This window comes from Lycorma delicatula, chromosome 10, assembly GCF_047948215.1.
Source record: "Lycorma delicatula isolate Av1 chromosome 10, ASM4794821v1, whole genome shotgun sequence".
NCBI classification, from domain to species: Eukaryota; Metazoa; Arthropoda; class Insecta; order Hemiptera; family Fulgoridae; genus Lycorma; species Lycorma delicatula.
The window spans coordinates 3,075,785-3,090,936 of NC_134464.1; the positions used below are offsets into that span (position 1 = coordinate 3,075,785).

A 15,152-nucleotide genomic window follows, 5' to 3' on the forward strand; every position below is an offset into this window, starting at 1 on the left:
TGGTTTACGCTTGCATTATCCCCCTGTAATATGTACAAACGATGCTCTGTTTTCCTAAAAAAAGGGTGTAGTAATTTGTTCCGTTTACGGACTGTCCTATTGCATCTTACGACTCCAATTCGTGTCGAGCGTTAGATCGTTTTCTCTGCGAGTATCGATGTTTACCGTATAGCTAATCCTCGAGGTAAATTGTAAACGGTACGAAAGCCACTTCTGGGGTTGAACGTCACCTGCTGTATATGCCGTAATAACATCGTCGAAGAAGACGACGGAAGACAGTTTTATCCTCGCTTTCCCTGATAAATTCGGAACGGTATGCTTATTATTACTGTACTCGTTTATTTTTTTTAAACGAGTTCGTTGTGTGCCGATACATTTAAATGTTTGTTCTGCTGTAAAATCTTCGACGCGATTGTTTTGATCGGCTACTATATGTAATTAAATCTACCTCGTAGATTTTTTAAATTTATATAGTTTTTATGGTCTATTAATATTTTGCGTGATTTCAATTTCTATTTAGATAAGTAGTCATTTTTTTTTGTGGCTGAAAGAGTACTTCTCGCGCAAAATTATGACCGATGTTTTACAAAGATTTCCTTCTACAGATTTGTTAAACTTAGCGTAGAAACCCCTATCGTAGATTTAATACTAAGTTATTGTGTAAGATTTTGTTGCGTCCTTTTCAAATCTTTCATTATTCTTTTGAAATTTTTTATGATTTTTTTATCGTTTAAGAGAATGTTCACCCTCCTTCGTTCTTCGTAAGTCGTAACGTTAAAAGACGTTATAAAAACAAAAAGGTTTTCTGTAACCGAAATAAATTTTAATTTTGTTTTGTTTTCCGTTTATTTTGATCGTAAAAAACCCGGTACTGAAACGTTTTTATTTGTAAAATTAATGAGGATTAATTTTTTAACAAATATTTAATATCTTGTTTTTTTGACCCGTTATAAACAAAGCCGTAAAAATTGTGAGACTAATTGACCGCGTATATCATTGAATCTTTTGAATTACAGAATTTGAACTTCACGACCGATAACCGTTTACTTTTATATTAAAAATTTTTGTTTAAAAGCTGAATATTTCTTACTCCATCGATATTTATTTTATTTTGTTCTAAAACTTGATCGTTTTGATTTATTTTTTTGGTTCGATATCAAGTTATTAACCACTTTTATTAAAAATATTAACGTTCATCTCATTCGTCATTATTGTCGGACGGTAAGTTTCATTTCGCTAATATATGAACCGAAGAACAAATATTACATATACTTCCAATAATTTAAATGAATCTTAATAAAAATGTAAACTTTCTGCGTATATTATTCGGTACATTTATTTAGTTGTTTTCATAATTCTTTTCGGCTTGTATTATTATCTGACAAATTAATAATAAATCTTTACTTTTTTTGTAAATAAAATACAAAGTAAACCGTAGCTGGAATTTGAGTCGCATAACTGTTCAAAAAACAGCTTCTCTTAGTGAAAACTACACAAAAAAACCTCGATCATTCTTTTTCGAACTTTGCTATCCTTTCCCGCTCTTTGCCAAGTTCCGCCGTTAAAATTCTCTTCATTTCTTTGTCAAAGTTTATTATTGGGCGCTCTCTTCCTTACCGCCGTCACCGATCTGCTATCGTTTTTCGCCTTCTCTCCTTTCCCTTTCCGCCGGTTTTCATTTCCTATTAACCGTTCTTGGAATTACTTCCTACATCTTATCCGTATTGCTTTCTTTCTGTCTTTTTTTTTTTTGAAACTTCTATCATGATATTACCGCACCTTCTGTTTTCGTTCTCGGCTTTGACAATGTTTCCCGATTCGTGATCCAAATCTTACAACTGTAAGTTTTAATTTAATATTAACGGGTTTATTTTGGGTCTTCTGCATTTTTTTTACGGTGTCATTGCGATTTCCGACGCTCGGTCGTCGATATTTATACACGATTATGACCGAGGTAATCAAACCTGTTTACTTAAAGAATTATAAAGAACTTCCATCGTGTCATTTCACGTAGGCTTTTTTATTTCTCCATCTCGTATTGTAACCCATATAATTGGTTATTTCCTTTATATAGCGACGGGTGAAATTTTTTAGTAATTCTGAGCGGGTAATTTAATGTTCAAATGCTGTAAAAAAATATTCCTTAATCGTTATTGGAGTTTTAAATTAAAACGTAATCTTATTCGTTTGGGTATAATCGTAGTTTCTTTTCGGTAAGATAAAAGGTAAATTTTAATTTTAGGCTTTAATTAATCGTGTAATAGATATGAAGTTAACTCGATGTAACGACGCACGATTACGTCTAAGCTTATCGAAGTCGATTTGGAGTCGTTAATTATCGTGTTCAGCGAGCCACAATATCAGAACTCTGACATCGACTCTTTTTTTTTATTTCTATACGGTAGCTTACCCTACAGTATATTCACTGCGTATAAATTGTAGTAAAAGATTTTCTATCCTTCTTCGTCACATTTTTTTTTGTTACGTGCTATTTTATAGTAAGGTAATTAATTCTACTTGAAATGGCAATTTACTGTTACTTGATGTCATTATTTTCGCTTCAGTTTGAATCGATTTCTCTTTTTCCTACTTTTCCCCTCGGATGTTATTATTTTTTTCTCTTTTTCTCCTATTTTTTAAAACTAATTCGTATCCAATTTTCTTATATCATCATACTTATTTGTATTCTGTTGGCTGTAAATTCTTATTTTTTAAGCCTGTTAGTTTTTTCAATATTATTTTACTTACGTTTTGTAAACTAATTTTCTTATTAGATTTTTTTTTTTTTATTAAGCCCCTCCTTAGTTTCCTTTTTTTGTTTATTTAATTTTTTTGTTTTAATGGTATCACCGCATAAGCGTGAAGGTTGTGCGTAGGAAATGGAATATTGTATCGTAAGAAAAACGCCATGCCTGACTAGGATTCGAACCCGAGATTTCTGGATGAAAGGCCGAATCGCTATCTTTCCCCTACAGAGATCGTCAAATATTATTATCTTCTTAGTTTGAAGAGCGAACTGTCAGAAGGAATTATTTTATTTTATACCGGCAGTATAGACGCGACTGTATTTTAGATCGGCTGATTTTTTTCTTTGTGGATTATACTTTTTACGATATATTAATTTTTTTTCTTTTATAATTTTTATCGAATTATTGTTTATTTATTAAACTATCATTTGTCCCAAAATGAAAAAGAAAAATGTCGCAGTTTTCTTCCAGTCGAACCGAAACAAATATAGTTTTAAATTTACACGGTTGGAGAGCAGTCGGGCTCCCGTTGCCCTTAAAAACGAAGGAGAGGCATACCGTCCCCCCAGACGCTGTATAAATCTGTAGAAGGACCTTCCCTTAGTCGTGGCCGTGCCATTCTTGCTGCCGTGCTTCCCTCTCGAAGCTGTAAAGCCAACTGCGCCGGCGGGTGACGGGCGACTGTTCGAAATTTAGAACCTGTGCATTGAGATCACCGTTCCGCTCCGTTACAGGCCCGGCTCGAAACCGCATCCCAAGTACGTCGGCCCCCCTGCTTCTTCGCAATTTCCATATAACGATAACTACCGATGCAGAAATTAAATTTTGAAGATAAATGAACTTTATATCGCGTATAAAATATCAAGCTCGATTAAGATTCAAAGCTAGAATCTTCCGCACTAAAGGTCGATAAGGTTAATCGACAAAAAGTCACTTCGTCACCGAGATCGAACAGTAATTAATAATTTACGTGTACGCGAATCTGTAAATTTCGTTTCTAAATTAATTCGCTTGGTTTTATGGATTTTAGTAAATTTTTGTTTTGCGATGTCGTAATTATTTTCAGTTATTAGTTTGCGTCACGAAAGATAAAATTTATTTTTAAAGAAATATAATGCGAATCGCTAATTGTACGACCGTTTCCGGAGTAAATTTGTAGTTCATAAAGCCGAACATAATAGGCGGGTTAAAAAAAGGCAATATGAAATCACTTCACTATTCGCCGTCTTTAATAACGCTTATTTATTTATTTTTATTAATAAGAACGTCTACGCCATTTTATTTAGCGAATTTTTTTTTATGTCAGTTCGCCTACAATAATTACGGTTATCGCCTAACATTTGTGCGTATTTTATATATCAGATTAATTCGTACTTTTAGATAACTATATAACTTAATAGAAAGGTAGAAGATTGCTCGGACTGCATTCCACGTTAACGTTCTTTTTGTAGAACTGTTCTCTTCCAAACAGACGGCGGAGGTCGCTACGGATTTAATTTCTCTTTTGTGCTGCGAGTCGGTTCACACATCGAAAGGTGTGTAATATAAAACGCTAAATTAAATAAACGTTGTCGAAGTCGGGTCAGAAATATTTGTTTATCTTTATATAAAATTTTTCTTCATAAATTTAGAACGCATATATAAATGCGATACCCGATATCCGATATTTTACGATATCCGTCTCATTAAGAGTCGAAGAATACGATTACTTTATAAAGCGTTATTTAAAACGTATTAAAAAGCTTTAAAATGTATTTTATCCTATTACTCGTACTTAAATGTATCTATGCCTATTAAAAATTTAATACGCACGTACTTAAAATATTTACCTTCGCTTTTTTTTTTTACGTCAAACCGCGGTCATTTTTATTCGTTATCGTTTTCACTTTTGAAATCGTTATCGGGGCAAACTTCAATACGTTTCTTAGACAGAAGGAATTTTTTATCTTATTTTATTTCGTTTCAGCGTCTCGGTCTGTATGAAATACGGTTCCGACCGAAGTACGTTACTACTCGTATTATTAGTGAGGGATTGCGGGGTTCGTTTTTTATTTTATGCTTTAGGGAGAGCTTTGAAAAAGGATAGGATCGTAGACTTTAGTTAGCGTTTTCAGATACGAGTTGAAATCTTCTTTTCACAGGTAATCGAGATATCGCTGTAATTTTTACTGACTTGAAAATTGGGAAAATCATCATCAGAAAAAATAATAGATTCTTTTATTTCTTAAAAAATAAAAATATTTCTTCGGTATATGTTTCTGCGCTCTTTTTTACTGCATATTATAGCGCGCTGTAAGTTTGACGGTTTGAATTCAACTATTATGAACTTTACTGAACATTATTTTTACGAATAGTATTTTTTATTTAACAATTGAACGTACTTTAAAGCGAACGAGATTAAAATAAAACATAAAAAAAATCATCGAGATAAAATTTTAAACATCATTTTGTTTAAAAGCCTAAAGTGACAGATAAGTGTTAATGAAGGACGGATAAACGTGTTAGAAGGCACAAGACGTTATTTTGTTTTGCAAGTAAAATAAAAATGATAAAATTAAAAAGAGTTCAGAAACAGTACTGCAATTAAGGAGAGCTTTTAATAGAAAATACATATATATATATTTTTTTTTTGCAAAGAACCTTGACCTAGCCTAATGCGATTGCGATTGCGTACAGAATGTTTGCCCTTTCCTTGCAGGATGTTTACAGTGTTTCTTTGAACGGTATTGTTTTATAGTTTCAGAGAGAGGTTAACCCTGCAAGTAGATTGCCCTTTTATCGTCGTACGTTCTTCGTATTCCTTATTTTACAACCTGTCTTCCCGGCGGTTTTTTTTTTACGTGTATTCGCTCGTCTTCCCTCGGAATCGTATTAAGAATATCGAGATTGGTGTTGGTTAGTGCGTCCTTTGTGAAAATATTAATATCCTATTTTTTCTATTTTGTACTTCTACAAATACTAAACCTGAGATTTCCATCGGGTGAAACCGAACATTCTAATCCTTCCTAATGCAAAACGACGCAAGATAATCTAAGATGAAAAAGTATATTGATGCTTGTAGGAAAAATTTGTTAATTTTGTTCTCGTATAAATTAAATTGAAATAACTCAAAATCTTGATAAGTTTCTCTAACTATTTTTAGAAAACTTATTGAAAGTTTATTATTAACATCTTACAATTATAAAAATGTACTATATTATCCGGGTCGTTTTTTGTAATTTTATTCTCGGTGTTTAATTTGTTTATTTTTTCTTCAAATTAATCGATATGTTTTTAAAATATCATCCTTAGTATTAATCATTTTTATGACGCGATTTGAGACGTAAAATTTTTAAACAAAATAAATATAATAATATATAAATGTATATTATAACACCGTAAATAAATAATTCTTTCATTGTCTGTTTAGCTTCCGAAACCACCGTAAGGTATTACTTCAGAGGATATGTATGAATGTAAATAAAGTGTAGTCTTGCACAGTCTCGGTCGAAATAAATAAATAAATACTACTTACTCGTAGTATAACTATAATTTTTATTGTTTTATCGGGTTGTACTTGTACTTGTTATTCGTATAATAACAACTTAAAGAGTATTGCAAATGTCGGTCGAAACTTGTTCTATAGTGTGTGCGCGCGCGCGCGCCCCAATAACAAACGAATATAAAAATCCGATATGTTATGTTAGTATAACAAACCTTGTTTCGACTAATGAAAATGAAAATTTGGTTGTTTTACTCCTAAAACCGACGCAAAAACTAAAGACGCTCTCTGCTTTTACATCAGATAGCGCCCGGTTAAATTTGTTTAACGGTATTGTAATACTTTAATTATAATTGAAATCCTTTACCTTCTTAGTTGTTTCTTTGTTAGTATCAGCGTCATAAGAGCGATGTTGGCAGCCATGCCTAACGAACCTAAAATGAATATAACCGTTGCTTCCGTTTCACCGCCGGGATGACATTGAAATACTCTACTTGAATTAGTAGTGTTGCTTGTCGATCCGCTACCGAATCTTAAATTGGCGCCTATCATCGCCACTGCCGATCCTGTAACAGAAGAAAATACAATCGTTGAACAATGTTATTGAATTCCGTAATATATTTTAAGTCAACACGGTTTAACGCTTAGTTTCACAGAATAACTGTCGCTTCTTTCTATTCCAAGCGTTACAACCAATCTTTACATGGAACTAGCAGTTAATGATGTTAAAGAACAATTTAGGTTCGGAGTAACAGTACAAGGTGATAAAGATAAAAATGCTACGATTTGCTGATGATATAGTAATTCTAGCCGAGAGTAAAAAGGATTTAGAAGAAACAATGAACGGCATAGATGAAGTCCTACGCAAGAACTATCGCGTGAAAATAAACAAGAACAAAACAAAAGTAATGAAATGTAGTAGAAATAACAAAGATGGACCGCTGAATGTGAAAATAGGAGGAGAAAAGATTATGGAGGTAGAAGAATTTAGTTATTTGGGAAGTAGAATTACTAAAGATGGACGAAGCAGGAGCGATATAAAATGCCGAATAGCAAAAGCTAAACGAGCCTTCAGTAAGAAATATAATATTGGAAGGACAGGTAGAAGGAAAAAATTGTGTAGGCAGACCACGTTTGAAATTGTTAGGGATGTAGGATGTAGAGGGTATACTGAAATGAAACGACTAGCACTAGATAGGGAATCTTGGAGAGCTGCATCAAACCAGTCAAATGACTGAAGACAAAAAAAAAAAAACCGTAAGAGAGACCGGGAGACGAGCGTAAAGCCATAAAATTAATGTAATTAATTAATTTTATCCGAATTCCGTGTTTTACGTCGGATATTTAAAAAACTACTGGAGTTACAGTTGCGGGACCCGTTTTATCCTATTTCCCGGATAAAATTACACTAATCCTTTTTTTATTAGAAGAGCTGAAATCCATATTGGCCGTGTTAATTCATTAGAAAATCGATTAATTTTAACGGACTTCAAAAAGAAGTAGGTTCTCCTTTTCGACACGTATGTTGTTGTTTTTGTCCGCTAATGCGAACGAACGTTTTTTTAATCGATTCGTGGGGAGTTCCATATTATTATCGAACGGTACTAGACCGATAAAAAAAAGTATCGAGCGAAAAACTCCGATCTAAGCGGTTATTATTATTTAGACGTATTGCGTTCTGCTCTTACGAGCTATCTCTTTCGTATACCTGCCCGAATTTTCGTTTCGACGATCTTCGAATATTAAATAGAACGAAATAAACCATTTTTGAATAAAAATTTAACCGACTCCGAAAAAGAAAAAAAGATATCGCACGGAAAGGAAAAAGCGATTACTTTTTCCTTTCCGTGCAATATCTTTTTTCAATTCGCCGTCGAAACAATCTTTGATATTAATTTTTTGAAGTCGACGCCAAAATTTTTAACGAATTACAAGTTTTGAAACTTCCAAACGACTCTGCTATCGGCTCACGCGGACGATAAATTATTAGGAATTCGTTTCTAAGGAAATGTTTACAAAAACCTACGGTCGGATTCTTAACTCGATTTTTTTATCGAATAAAGGTATAAATCGTAATTATTTGCCTCGAATATATTTGATCATAATCTGTATCTCGTGTGCTTTTACGTAATTCGTTTCAAAACTTAACGCAGACTTCAAAAAATAGGTTTCAAAAATCTTTTTGAAGGTATAGTGGCAAAATTACTTTTTCCTTTTCGGTGCAAAATAATTTTTTTTAATTTAATTTTTTTTAGAATTTGTTTTTCAAATATTATAAGCTTTTGCTTTCGTCACACATAATATAACGCGAAATTGAAATCGTTGTAACAATATTGTTCGACGGAAGCGGCATAAGTTTGCATCTACTAATAAAGTTATTACTCTGTAAACGATTTGGATGTACTACAATCTAATCGCACGATATGAAATTAAACAGGGGGTTCGGTAAAGGAGAAGTATAAGATAATTAGTTTACATTATCTGAGTTTCACGATGTAATATCGTTAAATAAATATTTGATAAGTTAACTAGTTAACTTCGTTCCAGTCGGTAGAATTCTGTTTTCCTACTGCAAATTCAAGTGTTAGATGAAAATTATTGTAGTACGTTCCCTTCATCGTAATGTTAGCGGTGAAGACGGGAGCAGATAGCGGAGAGGATTACAATTGTAATGATTACAATTTCATGCACCGATATATAGTAGTAAATGCGGTCACATCGCTGATGATACTGACGTAGTAGTGGTAGTTCGCCCCCCACTCCCTTATCTTTTCAGCCTCCCTCATCGCGCCGACCATCGCTGTATCTGTTTTCCCAGTATACTATTTGCTGTTAATACGGAATAGGGCGGCCGTGTGTCATTTACTATTTATAAATGCATCCTATGAATATAATAAGGCTATGTTGTTTTATTGCGATATTTATTATTAGCGATGCAGTAATTGAAAATATTCTGCCTTTACCATTCGGTGTGTTTTTGTAGTTAGGAAAAACGACTCGATAATAGAAAAGGTTTATTTAAATATGCGACTCCAATATCGTCAAAAGATACATAATTAATTAGTAGCAAATAAAAATTTTATTCCGATCGCGCGGTTTAAAAATTATTGGTGTCGGATCATCTTTTTCTATTTTTTTTTTCAAAAACAACTTTTATAATTTTTTTATTCGCAACATGTTTTAATGTTAGTTTAAATCTATTTCTGTTTAATTTATAATTGATATTTTTTTCCTTTTCTTTGAAGCAACCTACCGGCGACTACGCCAATATAATTTCTTTTTTGCTTCTTTTGTTCGTTTTCTTCTGGTGTTCTTTCTTCCTTCATCCGTAAAAACTTTGGCGTTGTAAATTATTTCTCGCTCGATTCTGTTTAAACGGTCGTATTCTTTATTATTAGGTTTTGAAGTTATTTTTTCATTCGGTTTATCTTGTTGACTTTGTAGTATCTAAGATTTTTCGAAAATTGTTTATTTAGTCTTAAACACATTTGGATCGTACGTTCTAGGAATTTTAATTTTCTTTTTCCGATCGCAGTTTCCAAATCTTCTCGGTTTCATAAATCTCCTTATTTGATTTTAATCTGTTCCCTTCGTTTGTTTTTTCTTTGACCGTAGATTTTCCTTGGGATTTTAAGGCGATTTTTTAGGCCGATCGGATTTTCCGTTTCGATTTTCAGTAATAGTGTTGATCTGTCTAGAGCATTGATTTTCAAATTTTTTGCCCACCGTCCACATTTTCAAGCCCCCCAAAGTTTTTTTAAACTTTTCATCTGTTACAAATAACGATAATTGTAATTGCTGTTTTAAGATGCGTTCTTATAAACAGCGATTGCAATTATCGGTTTTAAACCTGGCGTATCCTATTTCTGAGTTGAAACGTACATGTTAAACGAGAGAAATTAAAAACGCATATTTAATCGTATTTTGAACTATTATTATTAAAATTGCTTTCAAAAAATTACGATCGTATCAATATAGTTATATAACAATAATAGCGATAGCGTATTCGATATAACAAATCAATAATTAAAAAAAAGCTTTCGATTGAAAAATTACACTTATTAATGTGAAGGCTGAAGGGTTCTTTAACGTGTTCGTTAATATCAGCGTCAAATTTACCTAAAAACAGCCATAAGTGACTGAGTTCGATAAAATGTAGCAGATTTATCTTTTTGGTTACCGACGTTCCTACAGCGCTAAATCCACAAATTCAGACAAATACGTCGATGGGAATGCCATCAGAAATCGTTGGAATAATCGACCGTAATCCGGGGTACGTTTGCGGGATTGGCTTTTTCGGCCAAAATTCTTAATATTTATTTTTATATCTTCGTTTGTTGCGGTTTTGTAAGTTTTTTTCTAGCCGGGATGATCCTGCTTTGTCGACATTGAAAAAGGATCCGACACCAAGTCTGGTATGTCCATATCTAAATGTCTTGGAATCGTTCTTTGAAATAACCGTGGAGGCTCTCCAATTGTTAGCAGTAAACAAGCAAGTTGTCGTTGATGAAGGATACTGCTTATAAGTTAGGTAAATTATTAAATTCACGTCCGCCAATATTTCTCTTGCGTAATAGCAGTTTGGTTACCAAACCGGCGACGACATGTTTTCTTCTTTTAGAGTTTTCGAGTTCAAGTCGTCGCCTCGAAGCTGGAGATTAACATCTTTAAAGAATTTATATAGGTCTTTCAAATACGCAATATCATTCTTTGAATTAGGTTGTCGCGCAACTCTGTGTCTTTGTTTTCCAGCAACCCACAGAGTCAAAGAAATTATAAAGTCTAGTCAGACAAGTATCTTTCGATAGCCGACGCACTTCTGTGTGAAGCAGCAAGCGGTTGAAATCTCCACGATTGGCAACGCAAAGCCGACTAAATTATCTGTTATAATGAGTCGCTTCTGATTTTATTAACTGTTCTGATAACATATTGATGCGTTCAGTCAGGTTTCGCAACTGATGTTGGCGTTGAACGATTGTGTACATCAAGCGCGTTTGGAACTTTATTTTTTAATTACGATATGAAGCCTTTTTGACGCCCTGTCATAGCCGGAGCGCCATCAGTAGCGACTGACATAATATTCTTCAAAAGAATTTGCTTTTCGACACAAAACATTTTCAGCGGATCGTATGTGGTTTCTCTCTTCGCATCTGTCTCTAAATTTCTAGCAAATAATAATTATTAACATATTTTCTCATCTTTGATAAACCTCACGCATGACGACACCGATGCTTCACTAGTCGGTAAAGTGGACTCGTCCGACCGAATTGAAAATCGGCAAGTCATCAGACGATTGCGTAACGATTCTTCGATGTTTTTATCGAATATTTTTTACAATATCTCATTCGTCTTTGCACAGTGTTATTACTTCTTTTATCGCCTGTAAAATTAAATGTTCCCCGATAGTGTGCGGTTTGCCTGTTTTAGCGATTAACAATGAGATATCGTATGAAGTTGGAAACCCTGAAAAAAGTTTTACGTAGTTGGCCGAGCTACGTACTTCTTTTCCAGATGTTGAAAGTAGGCCGGATCTTTATCTTTCTTGAGTGCGTTTTATTAAGACGATCTTTGTAGCCCGGAAGGCTTCATCGCTTCATTTGAAAAAAAAAAGGTTTGACAAATAAGGCGCATCGGCGGTGATGGATTAGTGAGATTTTCGATAAATCCGTATTAATATATTCCGTACTGTACTGCCGTTTCTTCGTTTTTACTTCCGACGTGGTTTTGACTTCACAAATGCGCGAGTAAAAGATTGACTTTAAATAGACCTGCTACTGATTGCGCGTGAAATTGCTAATGAAAATAAAAGAAACGATTACTGCCTTTATATAGGTTTTAAATACAGCACGCACCGAAAGGATTAAACATGCAATTACTCGTTTACCGCATGTGACAGAATTCGTACCGGGCATGTTAGAACAGGCGCCGAACACGTACAGGCCTGAAGTCATATAAAAATTGACGTAAGTATTGATATATTTCTATCAAATTAATACGCGTTTGAAAAATGCTACACTATTCAAAAATTAAAAAAAAAGTTTGTTTAGTTTTTTTCTAATTTTGTGTTGTTATTCGTATTTCCTTTCGCTTTTTTTTCATTTCTTCGTTCGTAATTGAATAATAATACATCAAAATGACACATTCGGTGACTGCTACTGCTACACAGAACAAAGAGAGTCTCGAACCTGCGTTAACAAAGCGGCTGTATAACAAAGAATACGGTTCGCATCGGTTTTATTTTTTATTTCTTACTATCGGTACAGAACTGGTAAAAAAATATAAAGGGACACCCATATACTATGACAAAAAAAAGCTTGAATACTCTAATTTTTGACGGTGTATTTCAGATTTCAAAAATCATCAGATAAAAAAAAATCAGCGAGAAGAAAAGTTTTAAATAATTGAAATTTTATCTTCGTGTTTGATCGAGCGCAAGGGGGAAACGATTTTTTCCCAGAAAACTGCACTAAAATCGTTTGAAAGCTTTAGACTTTAACTTTAATTTCTTTTTTTGCGTGTCTAAGATTTTTCTGAACCGAAGTATTCCGCTTTACAGATTTTCTTTAATGCCGTTTATCTCTCGATCTGAGTAACGTATCGATGTAAATAAATATGGAAATTAAAGGATTTTGATTAGCTTTAATGACAAATTATGAGGTCTTTAATGTAGCGTTGCGGTTTTTGGATTTTGTTCGTTTAGTGCCGAGGTATTGAAATCTTTAATAATTGAGACTTGCGTGATGTTGGGTTAAGCTGAGACCGGGTGAAACGTGTTGCAGTTACAATCTTTAGAGATTTCAATACCTCGGCGTAAAATGAACAAAAGCCAAAAACCGAACGCTGCGTTAAAGACCTCACAATTTTTCATTAAAGGTAGATCGGCATCCTTTAATTTTCATATTTATTTGTATCGATACCTTGCTTGGATCGGGAGATATGAAGCAATAAAGACAAAAGTGGCCTTTTCTCTTTAAAGTGTAATATTTCGATTCAGAAAAATCGTAGACTTACAAAAAAAAAAATTAAAGCTAAAGTCTAAAGCTTTCAAACGATTCTAGTGCAGTTTTCTGGGAAAAAATCGTTTCCCCCGTGCGCTCGATCAAACACGAAGATAAAATTTCAATTTTTTAAACTTTTCTTCTTTGTAATTTGATGATTTTTAAAATCTGAAGTATACTGTCAAAAAGTAGAGTATTCAAGCTTTCATTTTTTTTCATTCGTCTCTAATCCAAAGTTAAAATATTTTGAATACTATCATTTGCTATCATAAATACAGAGGTCCCTTTAATTTCTTGTACTAGTGTAATAGGTATTTAATCTAGTCTGAAATACCAGGAAAACATTATTTTTGCGTTTTTTTTTTTTAATCAGTCATCCATCGCCTTCTTAGACCGCTTGAACGCCCCCATTTTTCTGGGGCCTTCTACCACTCTCTCCTAAGGCCTCCAGCTCCCACAAGAAGGCGTTTTCACCAACTTTGAGAACGAACGGTCTATAGTATATATTTGTTATTTATTAGCGCTAGAAATTAATTCTAACTAAATGTTTTTTCCTTTTAATAATATTTTATTTTGTTCGTTTTAATGTGTAATAAAAAACATTTAACATCCGACTTCACTCTATCATTAAGGGTGTACAATGTATTGAAAATGGAGATCCAAAATAAAGAAATTCTTGCGCAGTTCTGTGCAAGAAGACCGGCATTTCGTTATTTTATTTTTTAGTCTTTGATCCATTAAAAATAGACGTAAAAAATAGCGCTTCGATAAAAAAAGTATCAAACGTAGAGAAAATTCATTTTCATTCACTTCTCCGACCACGCGACCGAAAGTAATACCGTACTTTTCTTCGAAAGTTCGGTAAAAATAAAAAGTAATTAACGAATGTTACACTTATTCTTAAGAAAATTATAAAAATATTAGTAATTTGACATTAAAAATCGTCAAACGTAAAGCGGTCCCGAATACTGTTTCTTGAATTACACTATTGAAGCGTTAGACGGTTAAAATTATCAGGAAAAAGGTATATTGAACTTAAGCGAAAAATCTTTATCGATACTGTAACAGAACATTTTTTTTAATCGGGTGTAGAGGGCCAAATACAGCGAAATGCGATTGTTTTTTCAATTACTATTAAATAAAATAAGTTTTACGACTATTTTTTTAATATTTATTTAATAAATTTCATATTTTTTAACTCTGACAATATATTGATTTGTGAATAAATAAATCTGTTATTTTAATCGGTACGTAATAATAATAATAATACATTATTACATAGATTACGTCAGGAATTAGTAGATAGCTACACACGAATTAAAAAAGAAACTGCCTCAGCATTTGCCTGGACGGTCAAAAGTAAATCGTGATTTAAGGTAAACGTATGAAGAAATTACTATTACAAAATAATTTACAATTCAGTTGTCGTTAATGAAAACTAATTCGGCACGTACTTATAAATTTGTCGATCGAAACGGCAAAAAAATTCATCTATGATTTGGCAAAAGACGTTTTTCTGGAAACTTTTACGCGGTCGAAGAGAGGATAAACAGTCTCTTTAAATTGTCATCTCGACTAAAAATAGTGACGATTATCTCAGAAATTGGTAACCGTTTTCCGATCGATGCAGTGATGATCGTATACTAATATTTAAGATTGTATTAAAAGTAATTAAGTTAAAGTTAAAAAATATTACATTAAAACAGCAATATCTCTGTTTACGTCAAATATTTTCTATAAAACCGCATTAAAAATTTTCCGTGATATTTTATTATATTTGTACCTTATTTTTGTAAAAAAAAAGACGTTTCAACCGTAGTAAATCTTAACTTTCTATTTATATAATGCAAACTGTTATCAGCTGTTATTCATCTTTTTGTCAGTATTAACTTGACGCGGTACGAATGACGGTTACATAAATGAACG

The 15,152-nt window shown here is 33.1% G+C and overlaps 2 protein-coding genes across 2 annotated transcripts in view; one reads left to right on the top strand and one right to left on the bottom strand.

Moving 5' to 3' along the window:
* Positions 1–6,766, bottom strand: part of LOC142331604 (uncharacterized) — a 152,859-nt gene extending 146,093 nt beyond the window's left edge. Inside the window, exon 1 of the mRNA XM_075377620.1 lies at positions 6,596–6,766. Within this exon, the coding sequence (XP_075233735.1) occupies positions 6,596–6,651 (56 nt within the window). The 5' untranslated portion in view covers positions 6,652–6,766. The remainder of the gene's footprint in view (positions 1–6,595) is intronic.
* LOC142331549 (midasin) overlaps positions 1–15,152 on the top strand; it is a 640,891-nt gene that overhangs the window by 317,221 nt on the left and 308,518 nt on the right. The gene's annotated exons all lie outside the window — the stretch shown is intronic.